We start from the raw sequence: 20,307 nt of genomic DNA on the forward strand, positions 1-20,307 counted from the left end.
CCACCTCCCAGGTTCAAGCGATTCTCTTGCCTCAGACTCCTGAGTAGCTGGGATTATAGGCGCGCACCACCATGCCTGACTAATTTTTGTATTTTCAGTAGAGACGGGGTTTCACCATGTTGGTCAGGCTGGTCTTGAACATCTGACCTCGTGATCCACCTGCCTCAGCCTCCCACATTGCTGAGATTACAGGTGTGAGCCACTGTGCCTGGCCTGATTTCTTTCTTTTTTTTTTTTTTTAACCACTAGAAAAAAACACAGAGCTTTATTATTCTCAACATCAGCGGCAGCGGTCTCTGTAGGACAGGGGAGTGAGTTCTGTTGACTGACAGGGATAGGTGGCTCCTACTTGCCGGCGATAAGCGGATTCCGCAGGACCACGATGACCGAGTTCCCACGCAGGAACATCTTGGAGATGTAGCGGTCTTTGTTGACTGGCTTGGACTTCTTCTTGCCCTTGCCGCTCTTGAGTACCTCAGTCCACATCTCCTTCACGTTCTCCAGCACCATGTTGCAGTGCCTATCAAAGGCCTTCACGCGGCCCAGGAGTTTCTTATTGTTGCGGCAGTTGATGAGCACTTGGGTGTTATTCTTGACGGACTGAGTGAGCACAGAGAGTGGACCCGTGTTAAATTCCTCCTCCTCTGGCTTCTGCAGCTCCTCTGGGGTCATCTCACTCTTGGGCTTGTTGAGGAGGCTCATGTTGGTGGCTAAACTCTCGGTTCACTCCGGTTTCCTCCGCGTTGCTGAGGCCAGTAAGGTTTCTCAACCTCCACAATATTATTTTGGGCCAGATAATTTTTTTCGTTGTGGGAGGTGTCTTGAGCATCATAGGATGTTTAGCAGCATCCCTGGTCTCTCGCCACTAGAGGCCATTTTCCCCCCAACCTCCAAAAATTGTGACAACAAAAATGTCTCAGAATATTGACAGATGTTCCCTAAAAGAAGGGTAGGGCCGAGTCTTTCCTGGTTGAGAAATACTAGGCTAAAGATGCCTACATTTTAGGATCTTGAAGATTAAATGAAATAATACGTGTGAAATACCTTGTAGTCGCTACCAAAATGTAGAGAGTACCAGAAAATGATTAGCATCTGAGCATCTGTTTTTACCCTAAAAACAGGTTCTATTAAAAGTGCTTAACATATTATAAATACGTAGATAAAATAGAATTCTATGAAGGGATTAGAAGACATCTTAAGGTCATCTTATAGATAGGAAAACTGAAGTCCAGAAAGAATAACCCAGTGATAACACTAGAGAATTATGCAAGTTTAGCAAGTTAACCTGCTTATGATTGGGTGCGGTGGCTCATACTTGTAATCCCAGCACTTTGGGAGGCCAAGAGATGTGGATCACTTGAGGTTAGGAGTTCGAGACCAGCCTGGCCAACACGGTGAAACCCTCTGTCTCTACTAAAAGTACAAAAATTAGCTGGGCATTGTGTGCCTGTAGTTCCAGCTACTCTGGAGGCTGAGGTGGAAGAATTGCTTGAACCAAGAAGGTGGGGGTTGCAGTGAGCTGAGATTGTGCCACTGCACTCCAGCCTGGGTGATAGAGTGAGACCCTGTCTCAGAAAAAAGAAAGTTAACCTGCTTAAGAGGCATCTGCATATGAGATAGACTATATTATAGCTAAACCTAGACATTAGCTAGTGGTGTACTGATTACAAGCAAAATAAAGATATTACAGACATTTAATATCTATGAGAATTGTTTTACTTGGCTACAGAAACAATTGGGTGGTCCTTTGAAGTATGTCAAATAGGATTTGACTTATTTTGCTGGCTGCTTTAAGGCCCCACAGCCAGGTGTGGTGGCTCACACCTGCAATACCAGCACTTTGGGAGGTTAGAGTTAGAGGGTTGCTTAAGGCTAGGATTTTGAGAGCAGCCTGAGCAACATGGTAAGACCTTGTCTCCTCAAAAAATAAAAAAAATAGCTGGGTGTTAGCCGGTGCAGTGGCTCACACCTATAATCCCAGCACTTTGGGAGGCCAAGGTGGGTGGATCACGAGGTCAGGAGATCGAGACCAGCCTGGCTAACACAGTGAAACCCTGTCTCTATTAAAAATGCAAAAAATTAGCCAAGCGTGGTGGCATGCACCTGTAGTCCCAGCTACTCGGGAGGCTGAGGCAAGAGAATCGTTTGAACCTGGGAGGTGGAGATTGCAGATAGTCAAGATCACACCACTGCACTCCAGCCTGCATGACAGAGTGAGACTGCATCTCAAAAAAAAAAAAAAAATAGCTGGTTGTGGTGATGTGTACCTGTAGTTCCAGCCACTCGGGAGGCTGAGGTGGGAGGATCACTTGAGTCCAGGAAGTTAAAGCTGCAGTGAGCTGTATTTGCCCCACTGCACTTCAGTCTGGGCAACAGAGTGAGACTGCATCTCGAAAACAAACAAAAAGAGCTTGCTTTGCTTCATTCATTACCTACAAATATTTTACTATCTAAATACATATTACATGACAAGATACAGTAGACATGGTCTTACCCTGAAGAACTTACAGTGAAGGAAATAAGTAGCCTGGAGTTTAAGGCAGGGCATGGTAAATGTCATGAGGAGCAGCCGATATTGTGTGGCTTTCAGGAATGGAGATACTAATGCAGATTCTAATGGTCAGATAAGTTTCGAAGTGAGGCTATTTGAAGTAGATAGAAGTTTGACTGGAGGCTGGGGCTTTTCAGGTTGAAGGCAGGGAATGAATAAAGTTGTAAAGACCAAGCTCACAATGCCTCTTCTGTAATTAAATGGATTCTTGTAGATGGAGATAGAAAGGTAGGGCAGGACCAGTTTTTTTAATACTTTTTCCTGAAGACATCAAGTAATTGTTTTCAGTGGCCTGCAAAGTTTAGATTTATTTGGGTAGAGGCCAAAGCTTATTTTACGAGGATTCAAATCTGATGGCAGAATATAGGATAGAGCAAAGATTGGAGACAAAGAGACTTCTAGGAGCCTACTGCGTTAAGATGACCAAGTTAAGCATGAGATAATGAGGGCCTGCATCAGAATGAGAGGTCCAAGTAAGTGCAAGAGTCATAATAAAGGATGGATTGAAAGTAGTCATGCTCCACATAATGACACTTTAGTCAATAATGGACCAAGTATGCTACTATAAGATTATAATACCATATTTGTAACCATACTTGTCCTAAGGTTACATATGCTTAGATACACAGTTACTTACTATGGGTTACAGTTGCCTACAGTATTCAGTATGGTAACATGATAGCCAGGTTTGTAGCCTAGGAGCAATAGGCTGTACCATAGTCTAGGTGTATAGTATGCTGTATTACCTAGGTTTGTGTAAGTGTACACTATGATGTTTGTACAACAATAAATTCACCTAACAACACCCTTATCAAAACATATCTCCATCATCAAGTGATGCATGACTGTACTTAGAGATTGATATTATGAGGAGTGAGGGAGAAGGTCAAAGACTGACTAAACAGTCCTTAGCTGTATTGCTTTTTGGCACATGTACCACTGGTAAGATAATTTTAGGGATATCAATATTTTAAATTTGATTAGTTGTATACCTATTAATATATATTAGGGAAAAAATGAAACTAGCATATCAAACTCATGATTTCATACGAATGTATTGTCACTTAGGGTAAGGCTAGTTTTAAAAAGTGAATTGGTTTAAAGAAATATATTAAGTAAATAATCACATGGAGAGTACACAGATGTGGCAGAAGTTTAGGAAGCAGATTTATTTAGCACTTGCTATTGAATGCCTACTATGCACAGTGCAGTTAGGGATGCAAAGATGGTGTTAGCCTGATGATATAGAGAACGTGGAGCATTTCATTTTTAACAGAAGTTTAAAGAAAAAAAAACTAAAGTTACCTGAAATCCCACCCCTTAAGAGTACTAACATTTTGATGAGTGTGTCTGTAATGGCTATTACATTTTAAAAGGTAACTAGGACACTTACTGGCTGGAATTTTACCCTTCAGAAGACAAATAGAAGAATTGGAACAACCTGTCTCAATAGCAGTTTAAGGCCAGGCACAGTGGCTCACACCTCTAATCCCAGAATTTTGGGAGACCAAGGTGGGAGGATTGCTTGAGGCCAGGAGTTTGAGAACAGACTGGGCAACATAGTAAGACCCATCTCTACAGAAAATTAAAAAATACAAAATATTCAAAAGCAATTTAAGAAAATGAGTAATTTTAAATATATATAAGCTGCCTTTTTATAGAAGACAGCAAGTATTTCCCCAGTAAGGACTAGGGTTATGTGAAAGTCTTCCCAATATGATAGAAAGATAAATATGATAGAAAGGATGCCAGCTCCAGAGAGGTGGATTTTTCCCACTACTTAGTAGCAAGACATTTTAATTTCTTAGCTCCTTTTCTTCATCTCTAAAATGAAGACCATACTTCTCATCTGCCCCTCTTGGCATTGTGAGGCTCAAATGAGGCAGTGTATGAATTTTATAAAAAGGAAAATGCTAAGAAAACGAATTGATGGGCGATACCTATTTTTGTTCTCTTACGTGAACTTAGTGTGGGAAGAAAAGAAAATTAAGAGCTAAGAAACTCGCATGAATAAGCAAGTCTCCTTTCTGTGGAAAGTGATCCATACTGTTTAAGCTGTAATCATTCCACATCAGCATCTCTTTGAGTGTGACCCTGATGCTGTTCTAAACAGCTTCCTAAACCCAGACATCAAACCAAGAGACGAAAGCAGTAATGAATTGGTTGTTACATAAAATACTGCATAATTCATATTGGAAAGCAGGTGACTGGTGAAAACAGAAGCCTAAGGACCATGTTACTTTATGTAAAATGAGGCTAATAATACCTGCCTTATAGTAGTGAAGATCAATGAACTGTTTGTAAAATATCTAATACATACAGTATCTGTACATAGGCCATTAATAAATGGAAGCTATTATCACTGTTTTTAAACAAAAACATTGGCTATATTTTTGCTTATTACTAAAATAGAAAAGTTGGCCCTGCACTTTGGGAGTCTGAGGCTGGTGGATCACCTGAAGTCAGGAGTTTGAGACCAGCCTGACCAACATGGTGAAACCCCATCTCTACTAAAAATACAAAATTAGCTGGGTGTGTGTGGCACATACCTGTAATCTCAGCTACTTGGGAGGCTGAGGCAGGAGAATCTCTTGAACCTGGGAGGCAGAGGTTGCAGTGAGCTGAGATCGCGCCATTACACTCCAGACTGGGCAACAAGAGCAAAACTCCGTCTAAAATAATAATAATAATAAATAAAATAGTAAAGTTAGAAAACATCAGCAACAAAAATAATCAGCGATCCAACAAAACATAAACATCTTACTACATGTATTTCTAGTCTTCTAAACTATCATTTTTTCATCATTTTCCTTTTATTGAATATATGGATTATTTCCAGTTTTTTGCTGCCAAAAGTATTCCTGCAGTGAGTATTTTTGTATGTAATCCTTCAGTTGTAACTCTTAATTTCCCTCTTAGTCTATAAATTGGTGCTTTAGTTTGTTACTCCTTTTTCATGACCATTCCCTGAAGGTACAGGTAAGTGTGTATCTCTTAGCTCTTTAAGGGACGAGGTTAGTTATGTGTTTCTTTTCTCTACTAAATGTACCCTCTGACCCAAACTCTAAAATTTAAATAGGAAAGAGGTAATAAATGTCAATGATATATTGTAAATCATTATAATTGATCCCTCTTTCTCATAAAAGGGACCTAGCTTCTCTATATATGGTCATTTTCCTTAAATATGAGGAACTGATGAAAGTGGGGAACATGGTAGAATATATAGATTCCAGTAAATCTTGTCTGTGTTCCCATTAGGCTGCATTTTTCTAAGCTGTATAACACAAAATCCAATCTAAGTTCATCCTCCCTCCACCCCCTCATAATTTGCCCTTTTCAGTAGCTGAAGTTATTTCAAAACCTTTAGCCTGCACTCTCTGGGATATATGTTCTCTAACTGGTGCAAGGTGTTGTATGTGTCCAATAGATTAAAGTTGTTTCAGATTTATTCAGGTCTTTATTAACATTTTATTTGGTGTTTCCATTGATAGGGGTCTGTTACTGTTCTTTATTATAGTAGATTTGCCAAGTTTTCTTTGCAAATCTGACAATTTTGAATTAATATGTTCTGAGGCCAGTGTATCAGTTACATAAAAATTAAGAATTAATATATCCTCCTGGTAAATTGAACCTTTTATGATTGTGTTGTGGCCTTCCTAAATAATCCTTTTGCCTTTAAGTTGATTTTGTCTGATATTAATACAGATATCCCAGCTTTCCTTTGGTTAATGTTTGTTAGAGGTCATCTTTTTACTTAAAACAAAATTTAGATAAAATTCACATAAGATTCACCATCTTAACCATTTTAAAGTGTATAATTCAGTGGTTTATAGTATATTCACAAAGTTGTACAACCATCACCAAACCACTATCTAGTTCATTCTTTTACTTTTTACCTTGTAAATAGATTTTATTTACCATGTAAATAGATTTTATTACGGTTGTTTTTAAAGCTATACTGACAGTCACTATCTTTTTATTGACAAGCTTAGTGTATTTATGTATGTTTTGATTACTGACATATTTGAAACTGTTTCTAGTATATTATTTTATGCCCTTTGTGTCTCTTTTCTGTCTTTTCTGTATTCCACCGTCATCTTCTCACCTCAACACATACATATATACCCTTCTACTTTTTTCTAAGAACTGATTGAAGGTTTCAAAAAAAATTCCACTTGGGTAATTATTCATCATGGGAGGTTCTTATATTTTTACTTTATTTATTTATTTATTTATTTATGAGATGGAGTCTCACTCTGTCACCCAGGCTAGAGTGCAGTGGTGCCGTCTTGGCTCACTGCAACCTCCACCTCCGAGTTCAAGCGATTCTCCTGCCTCGACCTCCCAAGTAGCTGGGATTACAGGCAACTGCCGCTACATCAAGCTAGTTTTTGTATTTTTAGTAGAGATGGGGTTTCAACATTTTGGCCAGGCTGGTCTTGAACTCCTGACCTTGTGATCTGCCCACCTTGGCCTCCCAAAGTATTGGGATTACAGGCCTGAGCCACCATGCCTGTGCCTTGTATTACTATTCTTTTAATTATTACTGCTAAAACTTAAGCATGCCCACATAACTGAAGATCTTAAAATATACAGTATCTTCACTGTTTCCTGAACAATCCAGGGTCCTTAAACACTTTGATCCCATTACCCCTTTTATCTTCTATTTTAGTTTTATCCTGTTTATCCCCCAAATTGTCTTTTTTTTTTGGTCTTACACAGTTATTTAGATTCGCCTGTATGCTTATCTGTTTTTCTCCTTAACATTCCTTATTCACCTCACATCTTCCTTTTAGGAATCTTTTTCCTTCTTCTAGAAGAAATTTCTTTGGAAAATTCTGATTTTGTTTTATTTTACTCTTATTCTTGGATATCAATGAAGAAATGATAGCTCTTCTCTTACACTTTAAAGATCATTCTGTCAGGTGCTTACGCCTATAATCTCAGCACTTTGGGAGGCCAAGGTAGGAGGGTCACTTGAGCTCTGAAGTTCAAGACTAGCCTGGGCAACATAGTGAGAACTTGCCTCTACTAAAAAGAAAAATTTGCAAATTAGCTAGGTGTGATGGTGTGTATCTGTAGTCCCAGCTACTCAGGAGGCTGAGGTGGGAAGATCTTTTGAGCACAGGAATTGAGGCCGCAGTGAGCTATGATCATGCCACTGCACTCCAGCCTGGGCAACAGAATGAAACCCTGCCTCAAAAATAAATAAATAAATAAATAAGATAAAGTTACTGTTCTATTGTATTCTGGATTTCTTTTTTTTTTTTTTTCCTTCTTTAGACAGAGTGTTGCTTTTGTCGCCCAGGCTGGAGTGCAGTGGTGTGATCTAGGCTCACTGCAACCTCTGCTTCCCAGGTTCAAGCAATTCTCCTGCCTCAGCCTCCTGAGTAGCTGGGATTACAGGCGCCTGCTGCCACACCCAGCTAATTTCTATCTTTTTAGTAGAGATGGGGGTTTCACCACGTTGGCCAGGCTGGTCTCGAACTCCTGACCTCAGGTGATCCACTGGCCTCAACCACCCAAAGTGCTGGGAGTATAGGAGTGAGCCACTGCGCCCAGCCCATGTTCTGGATTTCTTTGTTGTTCCTATTGAAAACATCTGCTCTGAGCTTATTGTCTTGTTTTTTTTCTTTTTTTACATTTACAAATGAGGATGCATATATATATATATATATATATTTTTTTTTTTTTTTTGAGACGGAGTTTCGCTCTTGTTACCCAAGCTGGAGTGCAATGGCGCAATCTCAGCTCACCGCAACCTCCGCCTCCTGGGTTCAGGCAATTCTCCTGCCTCAGCGTCCTGAGTAGCTCAGATTACAGGCATGCGCCACCATGCCCAGCTAATTTTTGTATTTTTAGTAGAGACGGGGTTTCACCATGTTGACCAGGATGGTCTCGATCTCTTGACCTCGTGATCCACCCTCCTTGGCCTCCCAAAGTGCTGGGATTACAGGCGTGACCAGGCTGGAGTGCAGTGACACAATCATAGATCACTGTAGCTTGGACTTCTGGGCTCAAGCCATCTTCCCATCTTAGCCTCTGAAATAGCTAATACAATAGGTGCACACCACTGTACCTGGCTAATTAAAAAAATTTTTTTTGTAGAGACAGGGTCTCATTATATTGTCCAGGCTAGTCTGTGACTTTTTGTTCCTTAATTTACTCCTTTACTTTTGTAGAAAACATCTTCTAGTATCTTCCTGAGAAAGATTACATCGGTAAAGTTTTGAGTTTGTACACTTACAATGCCTTCATTTTTCTGTCATACTGGCTTGCTACTTAGACTGGGTATAAATTTTTAGATTGGGAATACTTTTCTTTCAGGACTGTGAAGCCATTGTTTCATTGCCTGCTTGATTCCAACGCTGCCTATGAAGTATCTGAAGTCATTCAGATTGTTCATCCTGGCCAGGCATGGTGGCTCATGCCTGTAATTTCAGCACTGTGAGAGGCCGAGGCAGGCAGACAACTTGAGGCCAGGAGTTCGAGACCAGCCTGGTCAACATGATGAAACCCCAGTCTCTACAAAAAATATAAAAATTAACTGGGCATGGTAGCTCACACCTGTAATCCCAGTACTCTGGAGGCTGAGGCACAAGAATTGCTTGAACCTGGGAGGTAGAGGTTGCAGTGGACCGAGATTCTGCCACTGCACCCCAGCCTGAGTGACAGGGTGAGACCCTGTCTTTAAAAAAAAAAAAAATTACGGCCGGGCGCGGTGACTCAAGCCTGTAATCCCAGCACTTTGGGAGGCCGAGACGGGTGGATCACGAGGTCGAGAGATCGAGACCATCCTGGTCAACATGGTGAAACCCCGTCTCTACTGAAAATACAAAAAATTAGCTGGGCATGGGGGCGCGTGCCTGTAATCCCAGCTACTCGGGAGGCTGAGGCAGGAGAATTGCCTGAACCCAGGAGGCGGAGGTTGCGGTGAGCCGAGATTGCGCCATTGCACTCCAGCCTGGGTAACAAGAGCGAAACTTCGTCTCAAAGAAAAAAAAAATATTACTTATTTTGTTATGCCAGCCAAGAAAAATAATAATTTTTTTTAAAAAGCAAAAAAATTACTGATCCTTGTGTTAGTTTTTTTTCTTTTCTTTTCTGGAAGTTTGTTAGATCTTTCTCTGTTTTAGTGTTCTAAAATTTCACATACCTTGGTGGGGATCTGTTTTCATCCACTGTGATATATACATTAGGCCCTTTTATTCTGGAAATTGAGGTCCTGTGGTTGTAAGACATTTTCTGGAATTATTTTGTTGATTTTTCATCTCTCCATTTTTAAAAATTCTCTTTTCAGAGCTCCTCTTACTCGAGTGCTGGATTTCTTATACTGAACTCTCCTATCTTTTTAACCCTCTTTTCCATTTTAAAAAATACCGCTTTCTGCTTTCCAGAGGTTCCTTCATTATCTTCCAATCCTTTTATTGACCTTTGATTTCTAAGTATTTTTTTATCTGAATTTTCCATTTTACAGCATTTACTCATTTTTCCTTGGGTGCAGTATCTTAATTTTCTAAACTTTCCCTTTATATAATTTGTTTATTACATGTTGCTTTTTTTCTGGATCACATCTTCCATGTTAACAGCTTACTTCGTATATCTGGTAAATCCTTGGTTATTTGCACCTTAGTAAGAGAATCGTACTAAAAACATGACTGGAACTTCTGAACCTGAAGACGTATTAATTTTGAGTTTCACTATAGGGTCTTCTGGGTGGGCATCTTGTTGAGGGAACAATTGGTGTCAGTGTCTTTAGGTCCTTCCTTGTAGGACAGTCAGAGTACCCAGGGAGTACAGTCTTCTGCCTAGAGAGTAAGTATTCTGGGAGCCAAGTATAGGGAGAGGCCTCTGTTGAGAGGGAGTCCTCAGTATTCACCATACTCTGTCAGTAGGCAACTAGGTATATGGTATATTGCTAGTGTACCCTGGCCTTTAACTATGTCAGAACCTCTAGAGTTGGAGAAGGAACCTGGAACTTTAAATGTTTATCAAACAGTTCTCACCCAATTCTTACTTTTGCTACCTCCTCCTTTTTCCTCATTTCCAGAAGTACCTGGTGCTGTTATTTCCTAAGTCCTTTGAAGACTCAGTGGTATAAATCAGGTGCTTCTCCATTTTTTCTGCTCCTGGCTTATGGTTCAACTTGCTTTGGTCTGTTTAGCCCATTATCATTTGTCTGTCTGCTTTCCCACCTCCAAAATGTTGCTATTTTTTTCTCTCCTGTTTCCCCATCCTCTGGATTTACATCTTTTTTTAAAAAACAAAACAAAACAAAAAAACTTTTGATGTCAGTGTTCCTCCTGATAACTTACCTTGGAAGTTACCATTTCTTTGTATTCTTAGTAGAGACGGGGTTTCACCATGTTGGCCAGGATGGTCTTGACCTCTTAACCTTGCAATGCACCTGCCTCTGCCTCCTAAAGTGCTGGGATTACAGGCCTGAGCCACTGTGCCCGGCCGGAAGTTACCATTTCTTAACTGGCAATTCATGGTGTACTTTTTGAATCATGAGTGATATATGCTCATTTTAAGATACTTTGGAAAATAGGAAAGATATAAAATAATTAAACGTTGCTCTGGTCCTAGCATATAGAAATAACTACTGTTGGCCGGGCACAGTGGTTCATGCTTATAAAAGGAGGAGGTAGCTAAAGTAAGAATTGGGTGAGAACTGTTTGATAAACATTTAAAGTTCCAGGTTCCTTCTCCAACTCTAGAGGTTCTGACACAGTACTTTGGGAGGCTGAGGCTGGTGGATAACCTGAGGTCAGGAGTTTGAGACCAGCCTGACCAACATGGTGAAACCCCATCTCTACTGAAAATACAAATATTAGCGGGGTGTGGTGGCACATGCCTGTAATCCCAGCTACTCGGGAGGCTGAGGCAGGAGAATCACTTGAACCCAGGAGGCAGAGGCTGCATTGAGTCGAGATTGTGCCATTGCACTCCAGCCTGGGCAACAAGAGCAAAACTCCGTCTCAAAAATAAAAATAAAATTAAAAAAACAGAAAAGAAAATAACTACTGTTAACATTTGTATATACTTTCAGTCTATTTTTTTACATTTGTATATTTTATATACACATTCACATTGTTTCATAATTAGAATCATACCATATATTTTTAGTTTGTATCTTACTTTCTTCTGCTAATAAATCATTTTCCAATGTCAGAACATAATCCATTTTTTTTTTGAGATAGTCTCACTCTGTTGACCAGGTTGAAGTGCAATGGCATGATCTCGGCTCACTGCAGCCTATGTCTCCCAGTTTCAAGTGATTCTCATGCCTCAGCCTCCTGAGCAGCTGGGATTACAGGGGTGCACTACCACGCCTGGCTAATATTTTATATTTTTAGTAGAGACAGGATTTCAATATGTTGGCTAGGCTAGTCTCAAACTCCTGGCCTCGAGTTATCTCCCCACCTTGGTCTCCCAAAGTGTTGGCATTATAGCCGTGAGCCAGTGCACTTGGCCGTAATCTTTGAAAACAAAATTTCTAATGGTTTTGTTTTGTAATATGACTGTCATATGACTTTATCATGATTTATTTAACTATTGTCCCATTAATAAAGATTTCTATTTCTTCCAGTTTTTTCTCCTAATCTAAGTTAGTCTAGATCATAAGCTTTATATAGTCTGAAAATGTCTGTCTTGTTCATCATTCTGTCTTCAGTGCTTAATCCACTCTCTCATATGGAATGGTGGTTCAGGGAATGTTTTGTTAAGACAGTGAACAGTTTTGAACAAAACTCTGATTATTTCTTTAAGTTAGAATCTATGAAGGGCTGTTAGTGGGTTAAAAGATAGAACTTTTTAAAGGTTCTCGATTTATTTTCCTTTTTTTTTATTCAGAATAAGAAACAAGGATGTAAAAATGAGGAGGTACTCGCTGTACTAGGCCATGAACTGGGGCACTGGAAGTTGGGACACACAGTCAAAAATATCATTATTAGCCAGGTAAGTGTAGAGTGACAATGCTTTTTTTATGGCATGGTAGTCAAATTAGAATCATGGCAAGGACGAGAGGTCATATAAGAGAGGCCAAGACAGACTCCACAGCCAGGCTACCTGGTTTCCCATCACAGCTCCCTGACTTACTACCTGTGTGACCTCAGGCATGTTCCTTAACCTCCGCTTCTGTCCCCTCATTGAACTATAATACCTCATAGAACTGGTTAAGAATTAAGTGAGTTAATATTTATAAAGAGTTTAGACTAGCACCTGGAACCTGGTGAGTACTATATAAATTACTGTTATCACCGCCATCATCACCTCCAGAGTAAGAACTTGGAAGATCAAAAGGAACAAGCCTAGGTAAGTTGAACATTAAAATGCCTTTTTTTTGTGTTTAATTTTTTGTGTGTGTGAGATGGAGTCTTGCTCTGTTGCCCAGGTTGGAGTGCAGTGGTGTGATCTTGGCTCACTGCAACATCTGCCTCCCAGGTTCAAGTGATTTTCCTATCTCGGCCTCCCGAGTAGCTGGGACTGTAGACACCTGTCACTACGCTCAGCTAATTTTCGTATTTTTAGTAGAGATGGGGTTTTGCCACATTGGCCAGGCTGGTCTCAAACTCCTGACCTCAGGTGACACGCCCACGTTGGCCTCCCAAAGTGTTGGGATTATAGGTGTGAACCACCATGCCCAGCCTAAAATGCTTTTTAAGAAACATTTTTTTCTTTTTCTTTTTGAAACAGGGTCTTGCTCTGTCACCCAGGCTAGAGTGCAGTGATGTGATCTCAGCTCACTGCAACCTCCACCTCCCAGATTCAAGCCATCCTCCAGCCTTTGCCTCCCTAGCAGCTGAGACCACAGGTGTATGCCACCACACCCAGCTAATTTTTTTGTATTTTTGGTAGAGACTAGTTTTTACTATGTTGCCCTGGCTGGTCTCAAACTCCTAAGCTCAAGCGATCCACTTGCCTTGGCCTCCCAAAGTGTTGGGATTACAGGTATGAGTCACCATGCCCAGTCTAAAACCTTTTTTTTTTTTTCATTTGAAAGTTGTTATATATTCACTGAAAATTATAGAAAATATAAAGAAGAAAACAATTCCAATAATGTTTCTCTGGGTTTTAAAACCTCTAAACCAACAGATATTTAGGCTTTGGGTGAAAAGGTACTGTATCATGTTGACTAGTTCTGAGCATATGTGGCCTTAACTGTATCATCAGTGGGTCTTCATACCTTTAAAAAGGTATGGTGGCCCACACCTGTAATCCCAACACTTGGAAGGTTGAGGAGGGAGGATCACTTGAGGCCAGGAGTTTGAGACATCTGGGCAACATAGCGAGACCCTTTCTCTCCAAAAGGTTAAAAAATTAGCTGGGCTTGGTGGTATCCACCTGTAGTCCCAGCTACTTGGGAGGCTAGGATAGGAGGATTTCTTGAGCCCAGGAGGTCAAGGCTGTAGTGAGCCATGATCACAACACTACACTCCAGTCTGGGTGACAAGGAGACCCTGTCTCAAAAAAATTAAAATAAAAAGGCCAGCTGATTCTGGGTGATGGATTATCGGGGAAGATTTGTGAACTCATGTGGGCACTTTCCAATATCTTCAGGTATAGAAATGAATTCCTTGGCTTGAACCTATGTTGTGTGGATACATGGCACTGAATAAGATTAAGCCCAGGTCCAAGTTCAATTGAGTTTTCAGTCTAATAAGGAAAATTACTGCCCCTTTCATGAAGGAAGGGATCCAATGGAATCAGCCTACCACAATGTGATTGTCTGGTCCCTAAGGTGTGGTACCTTATCAAGACTGGGATTGATTGTTTCTCTGGACAGATTGGGCATTTGGCAGGTGCCAGTGGGGAGGATGTCTGTGTTGACCAATACATTAACTCCATCTTTGTCACCGTGGCCACTCTGTTCATAAGTCCCTTGACCAAGTCATAGAGTGGCTATGGAGAAAGGCTAACTGACCTTCACCAAGCAGATAGCTTTCCCACTTGATTAAGAGCCTGTTTGACCATGGGACTCTGGGTGAACATTAGCATTAGGTCAACTATAATGAAACTCTGTGGTAATTTTGGACTTTTTCTCACACAGCACTTTTCCAAATCTCCTTGTTGGCCATCCTCTACTTTTTTCCAAGGCCCTATTTATCCAGCCAAACCATTTTTTTTTTCCCACTGCCAATGAATTAGCATATACATCCTTGGCTCAGGCCCTCTCTCCTCCCAGACTGAGTAGACAGTGAGATACACACCCTAAAGTCACCCTCACTGAGAGTATTTCCCTTCACTGTCTTCCAAGACCATCCCTGAGTGGCCCCGTAATGCCACAGCAGTCCACTTTCAGCTGGTGCCAGCATATTGTACTAAGCTACTTGTAAAATAGGCTCTGATTTTTTCCCTGTTCAATTAAATGATTATAGGGAATGGCATATGAGCAAGGGTAGCTTGAGGGTTGTATGGTGGCAGGAGTTGGTATACTAGAGTATGAGCCACCTGCTTATTTAACTTACTGGTGTTTCATAACTGGCTTCATTTCCACTCCTATATCTATCACTTATCCTTGATGATGGAATGCTTCTGGGCACACTAGTTTCCTGGATAGGTAGATTAATACAGAATCGGGAGGAATAGTTCAAGTTGCAGGATCATGGTATCCCATGGCCAGGAATTCAGTCTGTAGTAGGGCCCAGTAGCAAACCAAAAGTTATTTTTCAAAAGGGCAATGGTTACTTGACAAAAGTGGATGCATAGATTATAAGTGTAGGAGACCTCACTGAGTTTTCTGTTGGAACTTATCATACTGAATCCACTGAGTTATAAGGGTGAGTGGCAAAGCTGCCTGTACTTTGTCCTGGGGCACCTGGTGAGCCTTCTTATGCTCTGAGCCCCATTCTAAGCTAGCAGCTTCTTGGGTCATCTGGTAAATGGTTTGGAGCAACACACTTAAAAAAAGCACATGTGACTGGCCGGGTGCGTTGGCTCACACCTGTAATCCTAGCACTTCGGGAGGCTGAAGTGGGTGGATCACCTGAGGTCAGGAGTTCAAGACCAGCCTGGCCATCATGGCGAAACCCCATCTTTAAAAAAAAAAAAGCGGGGGGGCACATGTGGCCTCCAAGATCCTAATTTGCTACAGAAAAAGAATGGTGTATGTTCTCCAACCTTACTCCAAGAGGTGGTATTTTGGTAGAGATTTTTTATTTTTTCCCCTTTCATTTATTGATAAAGATGGATTTACTTTTTCCCCTGACTTTTTTTTTTTTTTTTGAGATGGAGTCTCACTCTGTCACCCAGGCTGGAATTCAATAGTGCAATCTCGGCTCACTGCAACCTCTGCCTCACGGGTTCATGTGATTCTCCTGCCTCACCCTCCCAAGTAGCTGGGGCTACAAGCCTGTGCCAACATGCCCAGCTAATTTTTGTATTTTTATTAGAGATGGAGTTTCACCTTGTTGGCCAGTATGGTCTTGATCTCCTGACCTTGTAATCTGCCTGCCTCAGCCTCCCAAAGTGCTGGGATTACAGGCATGAGCCATTGTGCCTGACCTCCCCTGACCTTTCTAACTATTCAATACAGTTCCACTTTGGAGCCACCACCTAAAGTTAAGGTGGGAGGCATTGTATCTGATTACAGTCTTATAAAACAAGGCCAGAATCCATTCTAGCCCTTCACCCTTTTACAGAGAGAAAATATCCCATTGCTATTGACCACTTCAAACCCTCAATTATAAGAGGCTCAACTTAAGCCTGCTCTTATAGAAAATGATATAGTTTATACATTTGGGAACATTTTATTTTACCTTTAAAAATAAAAGTGAAACTAAAAACTACTGGCAGAGCAGGGTGGCTCATGCCTGTAATCCCAGCACTTTGAGAGGCCTAGGTGGGTGGATCACCTGAGGTCAAGAGATCGAGACCATCCTGGCAAACATGGTGAAATCCTGTCTCTACTAAAAAATACAAAAATTAGCTGGGTGTGGTGGTGCGCACCTGAAGTCCCAGCTACTCGGGAGGCTGATGCAAAGAATTGCTTGAACCCGGTAGGTGGAGGTTGCAGTGAGCAGAGATTGCGCCACTGCAATCCAGCCTGGGCAACAAATTTGTTATCAATAAATAAATAAATACTACTTAAATAACTTTTTCTGTGATCACACTAATACCTTTCTTAAAATCACACTATGATTTCTTAGACTTTATGGATGCTACTGATCCCATAGTGAAATCAGCTTGGTAATAACTTAGAAATTTCATGTCCTTCTTTCTAGATGAATTCTTTCCTGTGTTTTTTTTTATTTGCTGTATTAATTGGTCGAAAAGAGCTTTTTGCTGCATTTGGTTTTTATGATAGCCAGCCCACACTAATTGGACTATTGATCATCTTCCAGTTTATTTTTTCACCTTACAATGAGGTAATGTATGATCTTTAAAATTATCACACATATGCTCTTGCCTGCTTCAAATCTAGAGCTTTCAGGATAGTAAAAAAGGAAATAAAACAGTACAGTTTTAACAAGTAGATGAAACAAAGTCTGTTAGTCCCCTGATTTACTGGTCAGTATGATAAAATGGCAGAAAAATTTAAGCCCAAATAAATAAGTGCTTATGTACTCTTAGGAAAATATAAGTAGAAAATTAGACTTTAGTGGTGAACACCTTAAAGGACTTGGTAGGTAGAGATTACTGGAATGCTGTGTCCTAAGCCACATATTCACCAGTGCTTGGGTAAAAATGTTATGTGTGTGAGGGGACAAAGCAAACACTGAGTCTGTGTACAGCTCAGTAAGGGAGGCTTAGTGACTGCTGCTCTGCACTATGACCACCTGCCTCCACATAGCTTGAGGGATCCACCCAGGAACCACAAAATCAAAATTGGGTATTTTGTGGTAAATAAAGCTTAAGAACACTGCTCTGTGATAGCTCATTAGTGGTATTCCATATGAGTAATAAGACATAGGTTAATGAGACTATATAACAAACCTGAAAATGGCAACATTTCATGATGTTTGGTAAGGCTTCAAATTAAGCCAAGAAATATTGAAGATCTTTAGGTATCTTCATTCAGAAGAATTCCTTCTGGGATAGATTGTAGAGTTAAGTTGTTGAGATGAGCTAAACTAATCATATTTTATTTTTTTATTATGTGTGGTGGGGATACCAGAAAAGAAAAATGGAGAGGCATAGATCATATTTGTATAGCATTGTCTACATAAACGAAATAAATTTGACAGAGAACTGAGATGTATTATCTTTAAACTTTTTTGTTTGTTTGTTTTGAGATAGAGTCTCGCTCTGTTGCCCAGGTTGGAGTGCAGTGGCTTAATCTCAGCTCACCGCAACTTCTGCCTCCTGGGTTCAAACAATTCTCCTGCCTGAGCCTCCTGAGTAGTTGGAATTATAGGCACCCGCCACCATACCCAGCTAATTTTTGTATTTTTAGTAGAGACAGGATTTCACTGTGTTGGCTAGGTTGGTCTCAAACTCCGGACCTCAGGTGATCCACCCGCCTTGGCCTCCCAAAGTGCTGGGATTACAGGCATGAGCCACTGAGCCAAGCTTTAAACTCTTAAAGTTTCCATTTTTATTTTAACTTTTGTTGAAAATATTTATAAAATGTCGTGTGTAGTTTGTTACTGCTTAAAACAGAGGTTACAGAATTCCTTATAATGATAGTCTCATTTTTGCCTTCTCTCACAATTCAGGACTGCCTTAAAGGACACTAAGTGGTGTATACTAAATGACCCCAGATGGCTCTGCTTCTTTTTAGATGGTTATGCTATTTATTTTTTTATTTAATGAATTTTTACATTTGTTTTATTCTTTTTTTTGAGACAGACTCTCCCTCTTTTGCCCAGGCTAGAGTGCAGTGGTGCAATCAAGCAATTTTCCTGCCTCAGCCTTCCAAATGGCTGGGATTACAGGCCCCTGCCACCACACCGAGCTAATTTTTGTATTTTTTAGTAGAGATGGGGTTTCATCATGTTGGCCATAGTTGGCCAAGCTGATCTTGAACTCCAGACCTCAGGTAATCCGCCTGCCTCGGCCTCCCAAAGTGCTGGGATTATAGGTGTGAGCCACTGCTCCAGCTGCATTTGTTTCCTTATTGTCAGGCTGATAATCCTTGCTACCATCAGTGTGACTTTCTATTATAGGGATTATCTCTGTCTAATTTTCTTCTTTAGCCTGCTATAGACTGGATAATTAAGCTCATTAAGTAAGAGTTACTAGATTCTGACTGAGTAGGAGGGTCTTATAAGTAAAAGCTGGTGGTAAGTAGTGCTGGTGGTTATTGTTTGTGGCATCTATTTTGGCTGCTCCAGGGTTTTTTTCCTTTTGTTTTGTTACATTCAGTAGTTGAGTTCACTTTTTAAAATATTTAAATATATAGGGTATTAATTGAAATTTGGTTAATAGGCCAGGCATGGTGGCACACACTTATAATCCCAACACTTTGGGCAGTCGAGGCAGGCAGATTTCTTGAGGTCAGGAGTTGCAGACCAGGCAGAAGTTGCAGTGAGCAGAGATTATGCCACTGCCCTCCAGCCTGGGTGACAGAGGGAGACTTGTCTCAAAAAAAAAAAAAATAAATGTGGTTAATCCGCAGAGAAATTAGCAACTGTTTTAAAAACCTTGGAGATGGGTCAGGTACAGTATGGCTCATTCCTGTAATCACATTGTGTTGAAAGGCCAAGTCAGGAGGATCACTTGAGGCCAAGAGTTCAAGACCAGCTGGGACAATATAGTGAGATGCCATCTCTACAAAAAAAAAAAAAAAATTTAGCCATAGTCCCAGCTACTCGAGAGTCTGAGGCAGGAGGGTTACTTCACTTGAGGCCAGGTGTTCAAGGTTATATAGTGAGCAATGATCACACCACTGCACTCTAGCCTGGATGACAGAGTGACACCGTCTCAAAAACAAAACAAAAAAACAGTCGGGCTAGGTGGCTCATGCCTGTAATCCCAACACTTTGGGAGGCTGAGGCAGGTGGATCACTTGAGGTCAGGAGTACAAGACCAGCCTGGCCAACATGGCGAAACCCTGTCTCTACTAAAAATAAAACAATTAGCTGGGCATGGTTGTGCATGTCTGTAATCCCAGCTACTCAGGAGGCTGAGGCAGGAGAATTGCTTGAACCCGGGAGGCAGAGTTTGCAATGAGCCGAGATTGTGTCACTGCACTCCTGCCTGGGCAACACAGGGAGACTTGTCTCAAAAAAAAAATAAAAGAAAAAGAAATATGGTTAATCCACAGAGATATTAGCAACTGTTGTAAAAACCTTGGGGATGCGTCAGGTGTGATGTGACTCATTCATGTACTCCCACTGTGTTGGTAGGCCAAGTCAGGAGGATCACTTGAGGCTAAGAGTTCAAGACCAGCTGGGGCAATATAAATATACCAAGATGCCATCTCTACCAAAAAAAAAAAAAAAATCTAGCCCGTAGTCCCAGCTACTCAGGAGGCGGAGGTGAGTGGATCATTTGAAGTCGGGAGTTTAAGACTAGCCTGGCCAACACAATAGAGCCCCATCTCTACTAAAAATACAAAAATTAGCTGGGTGGGTGTGCATGCCTGTAATCCCAGCTACTCAGGAGGCTGAGGCAGGAGAATTGCTTGAACCAGGACCCAGGAGTCGGAGGTTACAGTAGCCAGGAGCGTGCCACTGTACTCCAAGCTGGGCAACAAAATGAGATTCTGTCTCAAACAAAACAAAACCAAATAATTAAAAAAACGCTTTGGAGAGTCCAGGATACTTCTTTCAAAAGGTTAACTGTTTAAGCAGAAAATCTATGTTTAATGT

General features: G+C 40.9%; 1 protein-coding gene and 1 pseudogene across 3 annotated transcripts in view; one reads left to right on the plus strand and one right to left on the minus strand.

Moving 5' to 3' along the window:
• The window catches only part of ZMPSTE24 (zinc metallopeptidase STE24), a 51,563-nt gene that overhangs the window by 28,078 nt on the left and 3,178 nt on the right, over positions 1–20,307 (plus strand). The window contains exons 8-10 of one of the 3 annotated variants that reach the window (XR_013519961.1): positions 12,407–12,511; positions 16,777–16,920; positions 19,843–19,974. Coding sequence is in view for 2 of the 3 variants with exons in the window: in XM_002750653.6 (XP_002750699.1) it covers positions 12,407–12,511; positions 16,777–16,920 (249 nt within the window). In the remaining variant the exon portion in view is untranslated. The remainder of the gene's footprint in view (positions 1–12,406; positions 12,512–16,776; positions 16,921–19,842; positions 19,975–20,307) is intronic. The other 2 variants (XM_002750653.6, XM_009000968.4) reach the window with 2 other exon arrangements.
• LOC100405148 (small nuclear ribonucleoprotein Sm D2 pseudogene) lies at positions 237–707 on the minus strand (annotated as a pseudogene).

The sequence above is a fragment of the Callithrix jacchus genome, chromosome 7, assembly GCF_049354715.1.
Source record: "Callithrix jacchus isolate 240 chromosome 7, calJac240_pri, whole genome shotgun sequence".
NCBI lineage: Eukaryota > Metazoa > Chordata > Mammalia > Primates > Cebidae > Callithrix > Callithrix jacchus.